This window comes from Phasianus colchicus, chromosome 29, assembly GCF_987193195.1.
Source record: "Phasianus colchicus chromosome 29, bPhaCol1.hap1.1, whole genome shotgun sequence".
In the NCBI taxonomy this organism is placed as follows: Eukaryota; Metazoa; Chordata; class Aves; order Galliformes; family Phasianidae; genus Phasianus; species Phasianus colchicus.
In genome coordinates, this window is record NC_143464.1 from 1,717,468 (window position 1) to 1,739,441 (window position 21,974).

The 21,974-nt window shown below is 49.9% G+C and overlaps 2 protein-coding genes across 2 annotated transcripts; one reads left to right on the forward strand and one right to left on the reverse strand.

Annotated features, from left to right (window-relative positions):
- Nucleotides 1-9,583: 9,583 nt before the first annotated feature.
- Nucleotides 9,584-15,757, forward strand: LOC149914514 (olfactory receptor 14C36-like). Its single transcript, XM_090126397.1, has 2 exons — nt 9,584-10,496; nt 15,633-15,757. Exons 1-2 carry the CDS (start codon nt 9,584-9,586, stop codon nt 15,755-15,757), a joined length of 1,038 nt encoding a protein of 345 aa, XP_089982523.1.
- A 163-nt stretch (nt 15,758-15,920) lies between these two features.
- On the reverse strand, nt 15,921-16,833 carry LOC149914515 (olfactory receptor 14J1-like). The gene is made up of 2 exons (XM_090126398.1): nt 16,285-16,833; nt 15,921-15,959 (listed from the first exon to the last, which is right to left on the reverse strand). The coding sequence occupies exons 1-2, from the start codon at nt 16,831-16,833 to the stop codon at nt 15,921-15,923; spliced, it is 588 nt and encodes a 195-aa protein (XP_089982524.1).
- Nucleotides 16,834-21,974: the final 5,141 nt, after the last annotated feature.

Sequence of the window (21,974 nt, forward strand, 5' to 3'; positions counted from 1 at the left end):
GCACTTTAGGAAATACTACATTACCAAAAGGGTGGTCAGGCACTGGAATGGGCAGCCCAGGGAGGTGGTGGAGTCACCGACCTTGGAGGTGTGTAAGGAATGTGAAAACATGGTGTTGAGGGACATGGATGAGTGAGAACTGTTGGTGATGGGTGGACAGTTGGACTGGATGATCTCGAAGGTATTTTTCAACCTTGGTGATTCTAGGATTCTATGATCTCCAGACCCCTGGTCATCAAACTGGTAGAAGGAGCTCACCCTGACCAACATCAGGCAGTACTGCTTTGTCTGCAGATTATCACCTGCCTCATCTCTTCAACTACAGTCGTGTCTCTCAGGGAAGTCAGATGCAGCCCCACTCTCCTCTCCAGATTCTCTGATTAAATCAGAAGCAAACCATTACGCTGTGATGAGCAAACCATGCTATCTCCCAGTATGATGTCAGAATCTTTCTTTCCCACTGTTCCCTTCCCTGCGCGTGAAGCAGCAATCTGCTGATCGCCAGAGGGCTTATTTTGCCATCAGAAGGTGTCTGTGGTCATCTGAAGGCTTTGTTGGTTGTCAGAGTGTTCCATTGATTGTCAGAGGTGTTCATTAACCATCAGAAGGCCTCATTAATCAAGAGCGGGTGTCACTGGTCATCAGAGGGCTTCACTGATCATCAGGATATTTGAGGAGTCCATGGGTGGGGATATGCAGACCTTGTTTTAGGTGGCAGAGTAGGGGATAGGGGGACTGAAGGAAGATGAATAAAGCAGACCCAGAGGAGGGACAGGTAGCTGCAATAAAAGAGGGGGCTAAAGGAGACTGATGTGATCGCACTGTGGCCATACAGAGGTAGAGCAAAGGGTGAAGAGTTTGGAGAAACTGGAAGGAGGATCTGGGAGAGAAAAGAGGCAGGGTATTGAGGCTGCATGGCAGCATGAGGAGCTCCATCCTTCAGGACTTTGGAGCAGATGATGAGAGAGTGTGGAAGCCCACAGGGGTGTAGGTCACTGTGTGCATGGCATGGAGCTGGGGACCCCTCCCAGCACTTCAGGGTGGCCACTGCCAGGCAGGGACAGATCCGAGTGGTCCTGCTGAGCATGAGAACAAGGACACAGACACAGAGTGTAGCTTTGCTGAGGGATTTATTGATCATCAGAGGGTGTCATTAATCATCAGGGTCTTCATTGGTCGTCAGAGGGCAACCTTGGTCATCAGAGGATGTCAGAGGGCATCAGAGGTGAGGAGAATCCTTGTCCCTGCAGGGTTTGTCCCCAAGGACTTAGGGCAGGAGAAGAAGGGCTGGCAGCAGCCAACAGGCCCAGGGCAGGATGTGGGTCCCCTTGGGACAGCAGCCACAGCTCCTGTCCCACCTGCACGCTGACCCTTGGCTATCCATAGGGCAGCCTGAGCTTGCCCCTTCCAAATCCCCTCCTCTGCACTGCCCCATAGAGTGCAAGGGAAGGTATGGAGGTGACAGTGCCCAGGTCCCCCTGGAGCAGGCCAGGGACAGTCCCCTCCATACCATCCATCCCCAGCCCCTGATCCCTGGTCCTCAGGGCTACGGGACACCCAAGGTCCCCAAGTGCCCTGTGGGGTTGCAGGTGTCCCCGTGCTGCTCACCTAGACATGCAGATCCAGGACCGCGCGTTTCTCACGTGGGGGATTCTCCTCTGCTCTGCTGAGCACGACCTGGGGAGAAAGGAGGTGTAGGGACACACCGAGGGACAATGGGAAATGCTGGAACACACTGGGAAAACCAAGGAAAATGGGACACACTGAGAGGCCCTGAAGGCGCAGGGACCCATTGTGGGTTCTAGAACACCGTGTCCAAGGCAAGGTCCTGTAGCCTGCTCAGCCCCAACTGCCCTCCATTGCCTCCTTCCCCTGCCCATTGATCGCCCGCTGCAGGAGGGAGCCAAACAGAGGCCTTGGGGCCCAGGGGTGTCTCCAAGTCCCAGGAAAACAGAGAGGACAGCAACACATCGCACCCCCGTTCTTATCCCAGGGTCACCCCTCAACTTACAGGACCAGGAATGTCAACGAGGACAGGTGGTGGTTCCTGGGGATGAAGAGCCAAGGGGCAGCCATGAGGGAACTGTGAGATTGGGTGTCCCCATCCAAGCCCCCAGTTTGGCCCTAGGGCTGCCCCCAACCCCGTGGCTGCCAAGTTCTGTCTGCACTTCTGCCCATGGAGAAACCCAGGGTTGGGGTAGGACATAGGGACAGGACAGGAGCTTGGGGGGTCCTAGAGAGGGGAATAGGGATTGCAAAGAGATGAGACTTGGGAGTACCAAATGAAGAGGAACGAGGATCTCAAAGAGAGGTGAATGGGGGAAAATGAAAGAGAGGGGACTGGGGACCTAAACAGATGAGAATTGGGATGCCAAAGGAAGGAGATTTGTTGGTGCCAAAAGGATGGGGTATGGGGACCCAAAGTGAGGGCATTTGGAGCTCCAAAGAGAAGGCATTTGGGGACCCAATGAAAAGGGGACTAGAGTGCAAATGGAAGGAATTTGGATGTTCCAAGTTGAGGGGTGGCCTCTGCCAGGCAGGGGCAGACTCCACCTGTCCCTGCGGAGCTCCCTGCAGGGCAACCCTTGGACACAATCTGTGTGGCTGCCCGGGCACTCACCACAACAACTTCCGGTGCTTGCACAAGTGGCTGTGGGGAGAGGAGTAGGAGAGGGAGTGAGAGAGACCTTGGCATCAGGGACCCCCATGGCCAATCCCCTCCAGCCCCAGCCCACATCCCCCATGGATGCTTCACCTGAGCTTCCACTGTGCAGCACAGGGCAGCGAGGAGCATCACGAGGCTGAGCGCAGCTGCCTTCATCTTCCTCTGTGCTCTGGGAGCTGGGTGAGGCTGCAGGAAGCAAGGGCTGCATTTATCCTCCCACTGTCCCTCCCACAACCCCCAAGTGCCCCTGGGTTTGGCAGGCTCCGTTGGCACAGACTGACCTGGCATGCAGCCATCCCCTGCCCCAGCCCCGGGGCACAGGAGGCAACCAGGGATCAGAGGAAGAACATTGAGTGCTGGGATCCCCATGGCATTGAGCCCAAAGCTCCCAGATACCAGCACCTAGCACACCCCAGCCTTTCTGTCCCCAGGACCACCATCCCCATATCAAGGCTTTATCCAAGGATTCATCCCTGGCTTCTCTTGAGTCCTGTGATGCAAGTTGTTGGGCTGATAGTTTGGGGAACTGGGGATATAGCATTTGGGGGAGGTGAGAGGGCAACTGGGACGTGGACAGTGAGGAAATTAGGGAGATATTTGGAAAGCAGGGAGACATAGGGATATGGGGACACGAAGATATGGGAGCATCATGGAGATATGGGGGCATCATGGGAACATAAGAATATCATGATAATATGGGGAAATCATGAAGATATGGGGATATGGGGACATGCAGCCAAATGGGAGCTGGTTGGTGACAGGGACCTGGAAGTCTGTGGGGACAGGTGGGTGTTGGGGACACATAAGCACAGGGAGGCTGGCAGTGTCCACTCAGTGCCTTTGTGGTCATGCAGGAGGTCAGGAGTGAATAACAGGCCTGGGCTATGGCAGACACGTTTCCTCCTTACCAAACCTAAAGACCATGACTTTTAGAATCATGGAATCTCAGAATCACGGAATACCTGAACCACAGAAGTCACAGACTCATAGAATCAATGAGTCATGGAAGCACAGAACCACAGAATCACAGTACCATAGAATTATCGAATCGTGGAATCATTTAGGAGGGCCGAGACCCCTAAGGTCACGTCAGGAGATGTGTCATGTATTTTCTGCTCTCTTAAATAGCCAGCCTCAGAAGTCCCCACGTTTCATCCAGAAATCTGTGCCGCGTGTCTGACATGGCAGTAGTGCTGCCTCTGTCCATGAGGACAGATTGTCATGAGGACACACAGGCAGGGAATCCAAGGCTGGGGGTGAAAATTGGCATTAGGTTCTGAAGTCACTGGGCTGTGTGCCTGAGATTGAGCAGAACAAAGGTGTCCTATGGGCTTTGTGTCATCATGATACAGCCTCCTGTCATGGCTGTAAGTGAAGCTTGTTTTATCCAGATGAAAGGAAGGAAATAATAGAGCACTGATAAATGGCTTAGAACTGCAAACAACTCAAGGATTCTTCAAGGAAAGATGATAAGCCAATCTGAAGTGCTCCATCCGACAGAACAGCCAGCTGGTCACAGCTTCACGGGGCATTTCCCATAAATAAGAGAGCTGTTGTGGGTCCTCTCTGAAAACAGCAGTTCAGTGTTTGCTTTGGAAATTGCCCAGAGAGCAGCCAGCTGGAAGAGCTTCCTTTGGGCAGATTCTGCTCTGCACAGTCTTTGTCAGAGCTTAGCAGTGCTGCCTTATTCACTATATTTAAATACAGCGTGGCATTATTCCTGCTCTGGAGTTCTTTTGGAAAGAACCAATGAACTGCCCGTGCTGCCATCACTGAGGAATATTGACCGAGGTGAGGAACGGGCTGTTTTTGTGATAAACACAAAGCAGGTGGATGACACTTGATAGCAATTCCACGTGAAAGGTTCTCCTCAGGAAAAACCCCTTGGCTGGTTTGAGGACATCTACAAAGAAATACTCAGGCTTTTGTAACAGCACAACACTGAACAAGTAAAATGTATGAGGTCTGAGTTCTCAGGCTGTGATCTCCCCCTGCAGTGATCTCCCCATCATGGCATCATGGCATCATTGAGGTTAGAAATGACCTCTCCGGTCATCCAACTGTTAACTCAGCACCATCAAGTCCACCGCTAAACCCATAGCTGTGACCTGTCACCAGATCTGTGCTGTGTCACCCTGCTGGGCCCTGAGCCTGTGCTGCTGGGGAGCAGGTGAGGGACTTCCATGGCACGGCACGTCCTGGGTTGGGCTCGATGATCTCATCTTCTCCCACCTCGATGATTCTGAGAGTCTAGGACATTCACATTCTAGCATGCTAGGATTCTAGGTTTCTACATTTATAGGATTCTGTGTTTCTAGGATTCGACGCTTCTGGAATTCTAGAGTTGTAGGAGTGTAGGAATTTAAGCACGTAGGATTCTTGTCTGTAGGATTCTAAATTTCTACTTTTCTTAGGTTTGCAGGATGGTAGGATTATAGCTTTCTTAGATTTCTAGATTTCTATGAAGTAGGATTCCAGGTTTCCAGGATTAATGAATTATAGGGTTCTATGTTTCCAGGATTTAGGTTTTTTGAATGCTAGGTAGGTTTCTAAGATTCCATGATGCCAGGATTCTAGGTTTCTTCATTTTGTAGAATTCTAGGTTTCTAGGATTTATAGGATTACAGGATTCTAGGTTCAAGGCTTTCAGGTCTCTAGAACTGTAATTTTCTAAGGTTTCTCTAGTATTCCAGGATTCTGGTTTTCTAGGGTTGCAGGATGGGCTCTCACGACGACACACTGATGGAAGGGGGTTAAATTTTACCCGCTGCCTAAGGCTCACTAAAGCCTTTTGCAAACCACAACAGGAAAAATAAGCTCTAATCTAATTTTACCCATTGTTTAAGGCTCACCACAGCAAGATCAAGTCTCCATAGATAACCATAGTTAGTCAGCATGGGTTCATGGAGGGCTCTGGTGAGGCTGCACCTTGAGTACTGGGTCCAGTTTTGGGCCCCTCGCTGCAAGAAAGACATTGAGGCTCTGGAGCGTGTTCAAAGAAGGGCGACAAAGCTGGTGAGGGGTCTGGAGCACAGGCCTGATGAGGAGAGGCTGAAGGAGCTGGGATTGTTCAGTCTGGAGAAGAGGAGGCTCAGGGGAGACCTTATTGCTCTCTATAACTACCTGAAGGAAGGTTGTAGTGAGCTGGGCTAAGGCCTCTTCTCTCGTGTAACTGGTGATAGGACTAGAGGGAATGGCTTCAAGCAGTGCCAGGGGAGATTTAGGCCTGACGTTAGGAAATAGTACTATTCTGAAATAGTGGTCAGGCACTGGAATGGGCTGCCCAGGGAGGTGGTGGAGTCACCAACCCTGGAGGTGTTCAAGGAACGTTTGGATGTTGTGTTGAGAGACACGGTTTGGTGAGAACTGTTGGTGATAGATGATGGTTGGACTGGATGATCTAGAAGGTCTTATCCAACCTTGGTAATTCTGTGATTCTGTGGTTCCTCTCTTTGCCATTTCCATTCGCTCTGACCTGCTCTGCCATCCCCAGGAAGAGCTCAGTGCACTCTCACAGAGGGCAGTCGTCCTTCCTTGTCTCCTCACCCATCCACTGTAAAGACTCTGTATCCCCCTTGTGCTGCAGTCCAGTTGTGGAAGCCATATAATTGTGTCTCTGTGGTCCAAACAAGAGCTCAAGCCTGAAACTGCACAAAAATTTCCGGCTCATCATATTTGGGTGTTTTCAACAGTGCAAAACACATGCCAATTGGGAAACATCATTAGATTTAGCACGGCTGAGGAGCGCATCTATGGTATTTGTGTTCAGAAGGTGGCACACAGGCATCGGACCCATTGTGAGGCTTGGAGTTGTCCAAGCAGCACAGACACTCTGAGGGCATGGCTTTCCTAAAGGCTCTGTGCTGCATTTGCAGCTGCATGTGAGTGTGCAGGACAACCCAGGACACTGCCATGACTTCTGAGGCCAGTCACATGAGAGCCCATAGAAAACTGAGGTTTCATCAGACGAAGAACAAAGATGTGTGTCAGCTCTGTAGTGCCTTGAGCTCCAGAACAGGCAGCAGATGGAGAACAGAGATGATCTGCCTCTTCTTTTGAGAGCTCATCCCTTTCGCCAGCTGCATAACTGCATGCTCCATGGAGACAAGTGAAAAAGGCACACTCAGGTGCCCTAAACAAAGGGGTCTGTTGTCGTACAAGATGGCCAAGTATATCTCCATCCCCTCTCTGGCTCTCAGCTGATGCTCAGGAAGGAGGTGTCTGTCTCAGGGATTTCCCACACACTTCCCAAGCACTAGCACACATCCAGGAGCACCCCAGGCACCTTGGTCATCACCCAGGGTCTGTGTGTGAGCAACTGACTCCCTGCTGAAGGACCAAGGACTCAGAGCAGGAGCTCACATGCAGGCAACTCCTTGATCATGCCTGAACTCAACCAGAGGAATCCCAGCTCCTGTTGGTCCGTGGGGAGCAGAATCCCATTTCCATTGCTGGGTTTCCATGTAGGGATGAGGTGCTTGCACTGCCTCAGCTGTATCAGTGCCCTGCCCAGGGTTAGTCCACCCCTCCCTGTCCTGGTCTGTGTGCCCTTTTTGTTTTAGCAATCACACTCTGGTAGGACTAAGTATGTCTGGAGTTAGTCACTGTCCACTGGACGTTTGGTGGTTAATTTAAAGTACAGTACAAAGATTTCAAAGTACAGTCATGGTGCTGTTGTCTTTCAGGAGCTGTTGGCCATGGAGACCCAGGGACATCTCAGCAGAGATCAGTGGGTTGGATAGAAATGGCATCATCTGCTGCTGAGCTGTGCTGGGCTCCTGGGACAGAGGGAGCTCCTACAAGTCGTCAGTGCTGCAGTGAAACAGCTGTGCCCAGGAGCAGCTCCTGTGCAGCATACAGCAGGACTGGGAGCATGATCTGCAGGTGACAGAGAGAAGGAGGGGGAGAGCTTGCAGCCTGCATGGCATCTTAACAGGCTGAGAGTCCACTGGAGGAGCATTTCTCACAGCCCTTGACAAGGTAAGTCTCTCATTGCAGGCAGTGCAGTGGCTTTTATTGCAAGGATCACTAAATTTGGGACATTCCATTGCAGATGAGGCAGCTGACACTGTTTCTTTATCAGTGAAAAAGACCCACTCTAGTTGAGGGCTTCCGTGCTGCAGCATCAGAGCACAGCCCTGAGGGCTGCGTGTCCCAGGACGGCTGCAGGCTGTGCAGCTGGGGCTGCAGCCGGGTGCCCAGGGCTGTCCTGCAGAGCAGGTCCCTGCTGTGCCCCAGGGGCTGTGTGCCGGGCCAGGGACTCTGCCGCCTGCCAGGCTCAGCACTCAGCACTCAGCGCTCAGCACTCAGCACTCAGCACTCAGCACTCAGCACTCAGCACTCAGCCTGCCCTGGGAGCTGCCCAGGATGCTGCAGGGAGACGTGTGGGGGGAAACAGGGCAGGGCAGGGCATGTGCCTTCTGCTGCCACAGCTGCTCCCTGTTGCAGGGGCTTAGAACTCCAGGGCACTTCTGAGGGCACTTTGCAAGAGGGAGAATAAGGCAGTTGTTATGCTTCAGGGTGGGCTTTCCTGAGCCTGTTTCCTGTTTTCTCTTCACTTGGCTTTGTGGGAATGGAGTTTGTGATTTCAGAGAATAGACTGAGACTCCAATACTATCACAGTGAGAGTTACCAGGCCTCGCAGCAAATTTCTTTATTGCCCCTGCATCCATACAAATCACCATTGCTCTGTGTCCAGTGTCACCAGGATGTGTGTGACCTGACCCTTGGCACCTGCAAACACTGAGATTCCCGTGGGCCAAGCGGGGTTGGCAGGGCAGAGCTGTGCACACAGCGTCTGTAATGTACCTGTGAGCCCCAGGTAGGGTACGTGGGGACAGAGAAGCAGCTGCAGGCAGGGACAGCTGCAGGCAGCAGAGACATGGACAGGGAGGGAGAGAAGAGTGCTGACTGCAAGGGCTGGGAGAGGAAAATGGGCACCTCACTGCCATCCCTGCAGTGCACATACCTTCCCTACAGCAACCTCCTGGCCTGTTTTCACAATCAGCCTGTGCATCCATTCCTAGTGCATGAGAACTTGATTAAGAGTTGCATTAAGGGCTCAACTCTCTGATAAATGCTGACTTTAGGGCGAGGAATGAGCTGACTCTCTTAGGACACCCCACGTTCTGGGCTTTTGACTCTGCTCCTGTGGTTCCTCCTGGGCTGAAGTCAGCCCTGCAAAATATTGCAGCTCTGCCACGGCAGCTCTGTGTTCTCCAGCAGCACCATGGAGAAGATGCCTCAGTGCTAAGGCCATGGAAATGCTGCTGGACGGCAGTGTCCCAGGAGAGAAAGGGAGAGCTGAGAACTTCCTCTGGTACAGTAAGGAAGACGAGAGACTTGGAGTTCTGCACAACTAACCTTTGCTCTTACTGGCAACCAGAGTCTTGTCAGGTTAACTCCTAGAGTGTGACCATCCTCCAGTGGTGCAAACACAGAGCAGATCAGGTGGACCAATCATTTGGAAGTGCAGGGTATGCTCTTTGCCTCTCTGACATCAAAAGTGACACTGACACCTGAAGTGTCTCACAGTGATCAAGGATTTCTACCTTAAAAACACTTTTCATGAATGCTGGGGCAACTGAAGAAAATATATTGACAGAGCTCTGCTGTCCAGTTTTGAGAAATTTGTGGAAAGCTCCTTGATACCTCAGGTTTTTAATCTGAGATTACTCTATTTTTCAATTGTTTTATTGCTGTAGAACAGAGCTGACTCATCCACAGCCTGCAGCAGAGTTCCTTGTACTCTGTGGCACCGTCAGCCAGCAGCAGCCAGAGTTGAGAGGTCTTGCAGAAAGGACGGAGGCAGTGTAGGAGGTTTCAGAAGTCACTGAGTACGGTTTGCTTGGAGAAATCTGGAGTAACATTTTCCCTTTTTTCCCTCCTCAAACAGGTGACTGTGCCTTGAGGCAGCAGATGCCCAACAGCAGCTCCATCAGCGAGTTCCTCCTGCTGGCGTTGGCAGACACGCGGCAGCTGCAGCTCCTGCACTTCTGGCTCTTGCTGGGCATCTACCTGGCTGCCCTCCTGGGCAACGGCCTCATCAGCACAGCCGTAGCCTGCCACCACCGCCTGCACACCCCCATGTACTTCTTCCTCCTCAACCTCGCCCTCCTCGACCTGGGCTGCATCTCCACCACTCTGCCCAAAGCCATGGCCAATGCCCTCTGGGACACCAGGCACATCTCCTACTCAGGATGTGCTGCACAGGTCTTTTTCTTTCTCTTCTTCATCTCAGCAGAATGTTCTGTCCTCACCATCATGTCCTATGACCGCTACGTTGCCATCTGCAAGCCCCTGCACTACGGGACCTTGATGGACAGCAGAGCTTGTGCCACCATGGCAGCAGCTGCCTGGGGCACTGCGGTTCTCAATGCTTTGCTGCACACTGCCAATACATTTTCCCTGCCTCTCTGCCAAGGCAATGCCATCAATCAGTTCTTCTGTGAAATCCCCCACATCCTCAAGCTCTCCTGTTCCCAGTCCTACCTCAAAGAAAATTCACTTCTGCTTCTTAGTATATCTTTAGCATCTGGGTGCTTTGCTTTCATTCTTTTCTCCTATGTGCAGATCTTCAGGGCCGTGCTGAGGATGCCCTCTGAGCAGGGACGGCACAAAGCCTTCTCCACGTGCCTCCCTCACCTGGCCGTGGTCTCCCTGTTTCTCAGCACTGGTATATCTGCCAATCTGAAGTCCCCATCACTTTCTTCCCCATTTCTGGACCTGGTGCTGGCACTGTTATACACAGTGGTACCTCCTGTAGTGAACCCCCTCATCTACAGCATGAGGAACCGGGAGCTCAAGGTTGTCCTCAAGAAACTATTTCTATGTATGTTTTTTCAGCATTAATTATATCTTCATCATCTTCACATGATTACCACAAACTCAAGAAAAGCTGGGAATGGCATCATGTAATATTTCTTTTTTTTTTTTTTCGCTGTTAATTTTTTTAATTCTTGCAATAGTTTTTACTCCATTTAAATAATATTATTGATTGATATTTCCCATGTACATTTGTTTTTTCTTACTCCTTAAATCTTTACTATTCTTCAAGCACTAGGCTGTTTGAGTAGATTTAAAAAAATAATAATAAAAATAAAATTTAGACTATCATCTGTATCTCAGAGAGCAGCCCTGCACACAGAGGGCTGCAGGAACCAAGAGCCCAATGCCACACGTTGCAGCAGCCCTGGTGTCTGTGGGGCTGCCCCTCACCGCCCGCTGGGCGCTCCCTCTCTGCTGCCTTGGAGTTGTGCTGCTGCTTCCCTGGAGCCACGGCCATGGGCCACAGCAGGACGTGCACTTTTCAGTGCTGCTCTCTTTGCACCACCTTTGCACGCTGTTCTCCTTTCTCCTTGCACTTGTGTCAGCCCGCAGGTCCTGCATTACGTAGCAGACCAACAAAAAAAGGACACTTTGCCTGCGGTGTGCCTGGAGTTGTTTTAACAGCTTGGAAGAGCATTGCCATGTCAACAGACTGAAGGCTGGACACTTGGGGAGGAGGGAATCCTGTGAAAAATGAGACAGCCTTGCTCTGTCCAAACGTTCCCATTGTGCTGTATGAAGTTCTGACTGCAAACTTGTTTTTGATGGACTTGTTTATTGCCACCTCACTCAGAGCCCTGGATGGCTCACCTGTAAACCTAGGAGCCACAGAAGGACGCCAGAGAGATCCTTGAGGTCCTGTTTGGAGACTTTCATGCTTCAAAACTATGAGACAAGCACGCTTACAAGTCAAGGACCCCCCACCTCTCTCTGCTGGATCAAAGCTGGAACCAGGACCTGTGATCTCTTTCTCTGTCCTCCCCCCCCACCCCCCCCACCCCCACCCCCAACTCTGTCACTCCCTTTTCTTTCTTTTCCTCTCACAAAGTTGTCAAGTAACACAAGGCTTACTTTGATTTCTTGTAACATCACAAAGTGTAGCTGCACATGGAAATAAGTGTAGAAGTGCCAGTACCTTACAGATAACTGTAGTGCACAGATTCACATTAAACTGATGCCTGTGTCTGGACACTGAGTGTCAGTTTCACTGTTATCCAACCAGGGGTTGCAAATCAGCTGAGGTTCCCCATCCGCGCTCGTTGTGTAATCAGTGCAACCCACTTACTCCAAGTGGCATCAGTTGCATGATGGGTGGAGGGAACCTTTCGTTTAAACATCCAGTTCAGCACTGGCAGTCGAGGTGCCAGAGGAGCTGTGTTTCAGTACCGACCACTTCAGAAGCAGCCCGAATCCCCTCATATGCAGCTAAGATCTCCTTCTCAGTTGCAGTGTAGCACTCTTTGGACCCTCTTTATACTCGCCTCCAAAATCCCAGGCATCATCCTCGGGTCTCTCCTGAGGATCTTTACCACAAACTCCAAGTGGGACCTTTCTCTCCAACAGCAGTGTACAGGATGTTCTTTACATCCTGTCCCAGCCATACTGGCCCTAGGGCCATGGCACGGGCTATGTCCTCTTTAATCTGTTCAAAAGCCTGCTGCTTCTGAAATGTGAAGTCATTTTTCATCCGCGTCACCTGATGAAGGAAGTGCACAATAAGGCCATAGTTTGGAACATGCAGTCTCCAAAAGCCCACTACACCCAGAAAAGACTGTGTCTCTCTCTTGCTAGTGGGTGGAGACATAGCAGTGATGTTGTTGGTCACATCTGCTGGAATGTGATGACGCCCATCTTGCCACTTTATACCTAGGAACTGAATCTCCTGGGCAGGTCCATTCACTTTGCCTCGCTTAATAGCAAAACCAGCTTGCAGAACAATTTGGATTATTTGCTCTCCTTTTGTGAAGATGACTTCTGCTGCACCTCCCCACACAACAGTATCACAAATGTAATGCAGGGATCCTTGAAATGCCCACCTCACTCTTTACTCCAAGTTCTCTCACACATTACTCTGGGTTTATTCACATTTTGTGTGTGTGTGTGTTTTACTCACACTTTCCTCAGCGTTTACTGAAACATTTCTTCAAGTTTACTCACACTTCACTCTGGGTTTACTCAAACTTTTCTCCGATTTTTACTGACACCCTGCTCCGGGTGTACTCACGCTCTACTCCTGGTCTACCCACACTTTGCTCCTGGTCTTTCTCACACTTCAAGTTTATTCACACTTTAGTCCAGCTTTATTCACACTTCTCTACGTGCTTTACCCATACTTCACTCTGGTTTTTACACACACATTTCTTTAGATTTGCTCTCAATTCACATCCAGTTTTCTCTTCCATCCTCCCCATGGGCAAAGAACCCAGAGTTCTGTGGTGGCACCAACCTTTCTGCCACTTATTCAAAGCCTGCCATTTCCTAGACTGCTCTGCATCCCTCACCACCCCAGAAGAAGGAGAGAGAAAAATACCACTTGTGAAGCCACTCCTTCAGCCATTCGCCCTAACCCCTGAAATCCTTTTGCATAGGTCGCAGGCTTCCCTGAACAATTTCATCACTGCTTACCTGAACTATCAAGAATGGGTAGTAATCAGAGGAGCGAACCAGACCTGGGACTTTTCTGGTGATGCTGGTGGTGCAGGGAGGCCCCAGGGAGGCCACGCACTCTGGGAGAGGTGGAAGGGCCGAGAGCTAGTAGATGGGTTTAACAAATGGATCACAGCAGCAACGATCTGAGGAGGAATGGTAATTTACTAAATCCTACTGAACCAAAGTGTGCCCAAAGTGTGAGTCCCCACGATAGTACAAGGGAAGCACATGCCCTTCTCTGCTGCAAACTGAGTGGGGCCTGAGGGAGAGCCACTGTGGTGCAGTCTGGATCTCCACCTATCTTCCTCTTCACACCATGTGCTCCAGGGAATTCTGCCCCTCCCCTCCCATCAGAATGCTCAAAATGCCCATAAAAGGCAGCAAGTAGAACCAGAACGCTAACTCTTTAACTCCCACTGCTTCACATGATGTTTTGGTGTGGAATACTGACATAAAAAAAAATCACAACACCACAACAGCCAGGACCTCACCACCCTCTCTCTGAAAAGATCCTCCCAGTCTCTAATCTAAATCTCAACTCTTGTAATTTAAAACATTTGTACCTTGTGATATCTGCCCATGTTAAAAGTTGATTTCCCCCTTCTTTCTGAGCTCTCGGTGAGTACTGGAAGGCTGCAATGTGTTCTCCTCCAGGCTGTTTCTTCTCCCATCTCCCTCAGCCTGTCTTTCCAGGAAAGGTCCTCCAGCCCTCTGATCACCCTCGTGGCTTTCCTCTGGACCTTCTCTAAAAGCTTTACATCATGCTCCAGATGGGGCCTTCTGAGGGCTGAGTAGAGAAGGACAGTGCCCTCCCTTGCTCTGATGACCACCTCTCTGTTGATGCAGCCCAGGGTGCAGTTGGCCTCTCAGGCTGCAAGCACACACTGCTGGCTCCTGTTAAGGTTTTCATCTACCATCTTGAAGTCCTTCCCCTCAGGGCTGCTCTCTAGGAATTCAACCCTCATGCCTGGGATTGTCCCGACACAAGTGCAAAAACTGGCATTTGATCTTGTTGAACCTCATGCTGTTTCTTTGGGCCCACTTTTCAAGCCTGGCCAGGTCCCTCTGGATGGCACCCCTTCATTCTGTCATGCCAACTGCACCACACAGCTTGGTGACATCAGCACACTTGCTGAGGGTGCTCTCTGTCTCATCATCCATGCCTCTGATAGACGTTGAACAGCTCTGGTCCCAAGGCTGACCCCTGTGGACATAACTTGTGATCAGCCTCCACCCGGTGGAGCCGATTTCCCAGAGAGCCATTTACCACAGTCCTTTGGCTGCGACCTTCCAACCAATTTCTTATCCAATGAACACTCTGCCCTTCAAATCCATCTCACACATCTCTCCACAGAGATAAGGAAGTGATGTGGGACCATGCCAAAGGACTTCCAATAGTCCAGGGAGATTTCTGTACCACTCTGTGTAACTGATGTACTGACAATGAAAGCATTGTAGATCCTAGGACTAAGGCTGTGTTATAGTAAAACACATCTTTTTACAGCACACACGAAGAAATTGTTTATTAGATTGATTCTTTGCTTACAAGTGGCACCTGGTAGATAAGTGTGTTTCTGTAACTTAGCAACCTTCCCTTCAGTACCCAGAGAGCTGTTATTGGAATGGTCTGGAGTTCAGCAAAGGAATCATTACCAGAGGTGCAGTGACACAATGACTGGGTCTGACAACAAGAACAGAAATAACAACTTGTACACAGGGGTAATTTGGGAAGTTATTATTAAATATTAGGGAAAAAAAGTCAGGACATGAGACAATAAAGATTAAATAGAAACATGGCATATCACTTGGATTATGGTAAATAGGTAAGGAAGAAGAGGATGTGAAATCCTAACTAACAGTGAGCAGATGTATGTGTTGGAAATAATTTATATTATATAGAATATCAGTAACATGTGTTGTGGGTTAGGTGTAGTTTCAATTAATATATTAAGGTGAAAGGGACGCAGAATTCAAAAGCTGTTTCAAAGTGTGCAGAAAAAAAAAAAAAAAAAAAACCCTGCATTGATATGTAGCCATTAACAGAATTTGTTGTCGTTTGGTTTTAAGCAAAGAAAGAATAAAACGCTTTGTGCCTCAACCCAGGAATTGCTGAGATGTGTTCTCTCCCCTGTCCTGTAGAGGGGCAGTGACAGAGCAGCACAGGGGGCACCTGGGAGCCAGGCAAGGTGAGCACAGCGCAGCTGGGCGCTGAGTTCCAGGCTGATTTTGGGGTCCCAGCCCCGCAGCATGAGGCTCCGTGTGCCTTCCCCTCTGCAGGACAGCCCGGCCCCACCGCCCCACAGGCAGCCCCTGGCAGCTCAGTGCAGGCACTGTGTGGGGCAGCATGCGTGCAGTGGTACAGAGATGGGCCCCCAGCACAGCCCCTGACACCACATGTCCTCCTTCTCACAGCACCTACTTCCTCCCCTTTAGTTCATCTTCCTCTTCATCACGGTGCACCCTGGCTCACCTTTTAGCTCTTTCCCCCCAGTTTGGCAAACTTTCATTGCTTGTTTTGCCACAATCAACAACTTTCTATCTTGGTCTGGTGTAAGTGCAAACAGTTATATCAAACCCAAGAACAAGTCCTTGCACCTGGTGGAGGCAAAAAAGTGATTTCAGAGCTTCTGTGAAACAGGATCATTGATAAAAACAGGGCTGTTCACACACCAGTCAAAGCTAAACACAGAAGTTTTACCACGAGCACACACTGATTCCTTCTGCTAAAGTAATATATTGTTCAACCGGCTAATACATTGATCCCATTTGCTAATCAAGCCTATATCAGCTCCACGGTGCCTGCTGGCATCTCATTTGCCTGCAGACACAGAGGTGGAACAAGGAGGCTGTGAGAAAGTCAGCACTGAGCCAGAGTTCCTATGGGCTCCAGGAGAAAGAGAGCACGGTGATGCCTCAGTACAAGTAGAAGGAAGCCAAACATATGTGTAGGACCATGATAACCACTAATGATAATTACACACACACAGATGTATATGAACACCAAAGAAAAATGAAGTGATAAACATAAATAAATATTATAATCAGTAAGGAACATAAATTTGTTATTGTACAGACTGAGTCACTTGTTGAGACATGTGAAGTTTATGCCTGCTGAAATGTGACCATGACAACATTTTCCTCACTGCATCCTTGAGCTCCTGGTTCCTCATGCTGTAAATGAGGGGGTTCACTGCTGGAGGCACCACCGAGTACAGAAATGACACCACCAGGTCCAGGGATGGGGAGGAGATGGAGGGGAGCTTCAGGTAGGCAACCATGGCAGTGCTGACAAAGAGGGAGACCACGGCCAGGTGAGGGAGGCACGTGGAGAAGGCTTTGTGCCGTCCCTGCTCAGAGGGCATCCTCAGCACGGCCCTGAAGATCTGCACATAGGACACAACAATGAAAACAAAACATCCAAATAAGACAAGGACACTACACATAATAAGTCCAAATTCCCTGAGGTAGGAGTGTGAGCAGGAGAGCTTGAGGATCTGGGCAATTTCACAGAAGAACTGATTGATGGCATTGCCTTGGCAGAGAGGCAGAGAAAATGTATTGGCAGTGTGCAGCAGAGCATTGAGAACCCCAGTGCCCCAGGCAGCTGCTGCCATGGTGGCACAAGCTCTGCTGTCCATCAAGGTCCCGTAGTGCAGGGGCTTGCAGATGGCAACGTAGCGGTCATAGGACATGGTGGTGAGAATGAAATACTCTGCCGATATCAGAAAGACAAACAGGAAGGTCTGGGCAACACATCCTGCATAGGAGATGTGCCTGGTGTCCCAGAGGGCATTGGCCATGGCTTTGGGGAGAGTGGTGGAGATGCAGCCCAGGTCGAGGAGGGCGAGGTTGAGGAGGAAGAAGTACATGGGGGTGTGCAGGCGGTGGTGGCAGGCTACGGCTGTGCTGATGAGGCCGTTGCCCAGGAGGGCAGCCAGGTAGATGCCCAGCAAGAGCCAGAAGTGCAGGAGCTGCAGCTGCCGCATGTCTGCCAACGCCAGCAGGAGGAACTCGCTGATGGAGCTGCTGTTGGGCATCTGCAGTTCCTGGGCATGGAGTCCTGTGCAGAGTGCAGAAGATAATGTCAAGATCATTCTCAGAGGCACTCCTTCTGCTATATATATATATATTTTTTTTCCTTTCTCTCTGCACAATGTTCATTTAGCTCCATAACTTCAATTTAATTTCATGAAGTTTAGCATTCCATAAGCAGAAGACGAGTATGCAGCTTATATATTTTTCTCATTTTTTAATCTTTTCCCATCTCCCTGGATATTTTCATCTCTTTCCCTGTCTTTAACCCAACTGCTTTTAAAGCACCCAGTCCCATCCTATGTGCCATTACATTTCTGCTAGAGAAAGCTGCCCGACTACAGGTTAATTTCATTATTCATGTCTGGAGAATACGACAGTATTGTAATTTTGTTCTATCCTTCAAGAGAGGAGAGGCCGAATGCACATTGTGTGACTGTTCACAGAATGAGTGAGAATAGTGTGAATCAGGAGTCTCAGAGATGTGTTCTAAGTGAACAGCCCCATCTAGATTTCTGCCTCCAGTCCTTTCCCTTCCCCTGCCTTGTCTCTCCTCTTGCACAGTGTCCTTAGAAACATTCTGGCATGCAGTGAATCTGTGAGTCCCCCACCCCAGGCAGAAGCTGTGGCAGCTGAAGGCCCCTGCCCTGAGGGGGGAAGCCCTCATATGGAACAAGTCATTTTCATAATAAAGAAACACAGACTCTCTGCATCCTGATCTGCAAGGGGAAGTCCCTGATTTAGTGATCCCTCCAGTAAAAGCAGCAGCACTGCCTGCAGCCAGAGACTTACCGTGTCTATGGCTGTGAGCAGTGTTCCTTCAGTGAGCTCACAGCCTGCTCACACTCCACATAGACTGTAACTCTCCTTCCTCTCTCTTCTATCCTCATGTCACCTGCGGATCATGCCCCCAGCCCTGCTGTGCTGTGCAGAAGAGCTGCTCCTGGGCACAGCTGTCTCTCTGCAGCACTGCCCCCTTGTAGCAGCTTCCTGTGTCCCAGGAGCCTGGCCCAACTCAGCAACAGAAGATGTGATTTTTTTTTCCCCAGGTAATCTCCCTTGAGATGTCCCTGCATCTCCATGGCCAACAGCTCCTGAAAAATAACAGTGTCATGACTTTACTTTGAAATCTGCTTAGTTAACCACCAAACGTCCAGTGGACAGTGACTAATTCCAGACATGTGATTAGAGAGTGTTTGCTGAAACAAAAAGGACACACTGAGAAGGTCAGGAAGGGTGGACTTCCCCTGGGCAGGGCACTGATCCAGCTGAGGTAGTGCAGGCATTTCATCGCTAGTTGGAAACTCTGGGGCTGAAATCAGATTCTGCTCCCCACGGACCAACAGGAGTTTCAGGGATTCCTCTGGTTGAGTTCAGATGTGCACAAGGAGTTGCCTGCATGTGAGCTCCTGCTCCGAGTCCTTGGTCCTTCAGCGGGGAGTCAGTTGCCCATACAGAGGCCCTGGGTGATGACCAAGGTGCCTGGGGTGCTCCTGGATGTGTGCTAGTGCTTGGGAAGTGCGTGGGAAATCCCTGAGACAGACACCTCCTTCCTGAGCATCAGCTGAAGGCAAGAGAGGGGTTAGAGTTATTCTTGGCCATCCTAAATGACAACAGACCACTGCGTTTAGGGCAATGGAGTATGTCTTTTTTACTCATCTCCAAGGAGCATGCAGAGTTATTCAGCTGACTAAATGGATGAGCTCTCAAAAGAAGAGGCAGATCTTTCTCTGTTCTACATCTGCTGAATATTCTGGAGCTCAAGGCACAACAGAGCTAACACATCTGTATTGGTTAACAGAAAACACTTCAGTTTTCTATGGGCTCTCAAGCAAACGGTGTCAGAAGCAGCCACGTCATGTCATGTCATGCCAGTTCTCCAGGCTGTCCAGCACACTCACATGCAGCTGCAAATGCAGCACAGGGCCTTCAGGAAAGACATATCCAGGAGTGTCTGTGCTGCTTAGTCAACTTGACGCCCCACAGTGGATCCAATGCCTTCGTGCCATCTTCATAAATACCATGGATGCACTGAATCCAATGACCAATCCTGAATAGGTTGTTTTCTTCTGTGCTTTTTCACTAATGAGAACACCAGCACATGCTGGGCTAGAAAGCTTTGAAGAGTTGCAGACCTGAGGTCTTGTTTGGATCTCAGGGATGTGGTGAAATGGCTTCCAAAAGAGACAAGGAAGGGCAACTGCCCTTTCAGAGAGTGCACTGAGCTCATCTTGGGGGAGGCAGAGCAGCCAGGTCAGAGTGAATGGCAATGGCAATGGCAAACAGAGGAGACCAACGGTGTCTGTTCCTGGCTTCCTGATCAGGAAGAGCAAGTGGAAGGTGCCCTTTACATGCAGATGGGAGCCTCGTGTTGTCAGGCCCTTGTCCCATTTGGGGGCTTTTTCCACTGCAGTGTCTGCTGCAGGGACAGCAGAGCAGGGCATGCACCATCCAGAAGAACCCTGGAGAGCACAGCTGGCAGCTTCTTGACCAAGCCATAGAGGAACCAAAGAGCAGAGGTGCTCTGCTGCATCTCATACTGCCAAGGAAGGGTTGATGGGGAATGTGAATGTGAAAGAGAACCTGGTCTGCAGTGGCCATGGGATGGTGGAGCTGAGGAATCTGAAGGGAGGGCAAATGAGAAGCTCACACCTTTGGGCTTCAGGAGAGCACACCTTGGCTTCTTCAAGTGTCTGTGGTGTACAGAACAGCAGGGAAAGGCACCGAGGGAATAGGGTCAAAAAATGTGGCAACTATCTAAGCAACTTGGCTTCCAAGCAGAATATTTCCATTCCAAGGAAGAGGAAGGCAAGTTAAGATGTCAGAAATCCTGCATTATTGTGAATTGATTGTGTTGCTCTAACCCAAACACAGAAAGGAAGCGTACAGGAAATGGAAACAAGAAGTGAGCACCTGGCAGCAATGCAGAGACTTTGTCCAGTATTCCTGAGATGAGTATAGGAAAGTCAGAGTTCAGCTGCAATTGAATGTGCCCAGGCATATCACAGACAAGAAGGGCTTGTAGAAATATGTAGTCTACAAAAGAAAGGCTAGCGAGAATGTGGGCCCACAGTAGAATGGTGTAGGGAACATGGTGAGACAGGACATGGAAAAGTCTCTGATACTCATTTCCTTCCTGACCTCACAGTTTATTAGTTTGTCTGGTCTTCTTGGAATCCTAGGAGGCAGAGACAGGTGGGAATTGTTGGTGCATGGCAGATGTGTCCTTGGTGAAAAAAGAGGTGATCAGGGAATACCTAAGCAAACAGGATTCTGAGTTGGACGAGACTGACAGGAACCACAGAATCCTTGAATGGCTTGGATCGGAAGGACCTAAAAGACCATCCAGTTTCACCTCCCTTGCTGTGGGCAGCGCTGTCATCCAGTACATGAGGATGCTTGGGGCCCTTGACATCTTGAACTTTGTCAGGGATGGGGCATCCACCACTTCTCTGGGCTACCTGTTCCACAGCTGTTCCATGCCTCACAATCATGATCTTAGAAATGTTAAGAATTCCTTCCAAATGTTTAATGTTAGTATCTCCTGTAATTAATAACTATTCTTCCTTGTTTCAGAATTTGGAAATCTGGTAAGAAATCAAGTTTCCAGTTTTTTAATATGAAGAAGATAATGGGTGGAAGATGAAGGGAAGGCATTATCCAGAGCATTGCCTCTACTGTTCAGATCCCCAACACAAGGCTGATGAGAGCAAGACAAAGTGAGTTTGGGAAGGTTCACTCAAGGTGACTGGGGATGGAGCACTTCACATGTGAGGAGAGACTGATGGAGCTGGGCTTGTCCAGCAAGGAAAACGGAAGCCTGGTGGGGATCTGTCCACACAGTGACAGAGCAGAGCTCATTAGGGGACATCCTGGGTCAATATCAGTTGCAAAGTGTTGCTTTAAATTCTTGTTTAAACTGAACAATAACTAACTAAATAAATAGACTTCATTAATGCCTGTAGTTCTCTTCCTCTTTTAGATGTCTCCAGATACCTGTCCAGTTTGCTGTACAAGTTCTGAACACCTGAAGAAGATGACAGGAAGGCACAAGGCACAGGAGGGCTCTTCAGGTTGTAATGGGCCCCAGGGGGCATTTGCTGCTGAGTCCATCACCTCCAGTGCAGAAAGAAGATTGCACAAAGTGCTCAAGAAGACAAAGTCAGAAGGAACAGTGAAGTTTCTTGGAGTAGTAATGGGCCCCACTAAGGGCCATGGACAAGCCAGCTTCCCCAGAGACTTGTTAGAGCAGATAATTGGAAGCCATGATTGCAGGCAGACCAAGGCACTGGGATGGTGGCTGTGATGCTGAGCAAAGCCTCCTTTGTCTTCTGAAGCAGAAAGGCCAAGGCCTGATGCCCAGAGCCTTGGCAGGGAGATCGTGTCCCTCCTGCTGGCTCAGGGCCCTTCCTGGGGCAGTGGGATGGAGGTTTGTCTGATGTCAAATGAAAGACCAGGGCACAGCAGCTGCCAGACTCTGCATGGGGTGCAAGGATGCTGTGAGGCCCAAGACCCATGTGGGCAGTGTGTCTCATGCCAGGATGTGGGATGTGAGAGGGGCTCAGTCTGAACAAGCAGTCAATCACAACAGAACTTTGAACTCCCAGGCCCAAGGTGGAGGCACCATTTCCTCACTGCTAGCATTTGGTTCTGGGGATGCCGTGTTTGATGCTCACCCACATGCAGAGCTCCTGTCTGACTGCAACACCACTGTGCTCATATCAGCTGTGACGACACAGTGGAGCTGAAATCACTGAGCTTGTCTCCCCTTTCCAGCACAGTGACTCTGACATCACTGTAA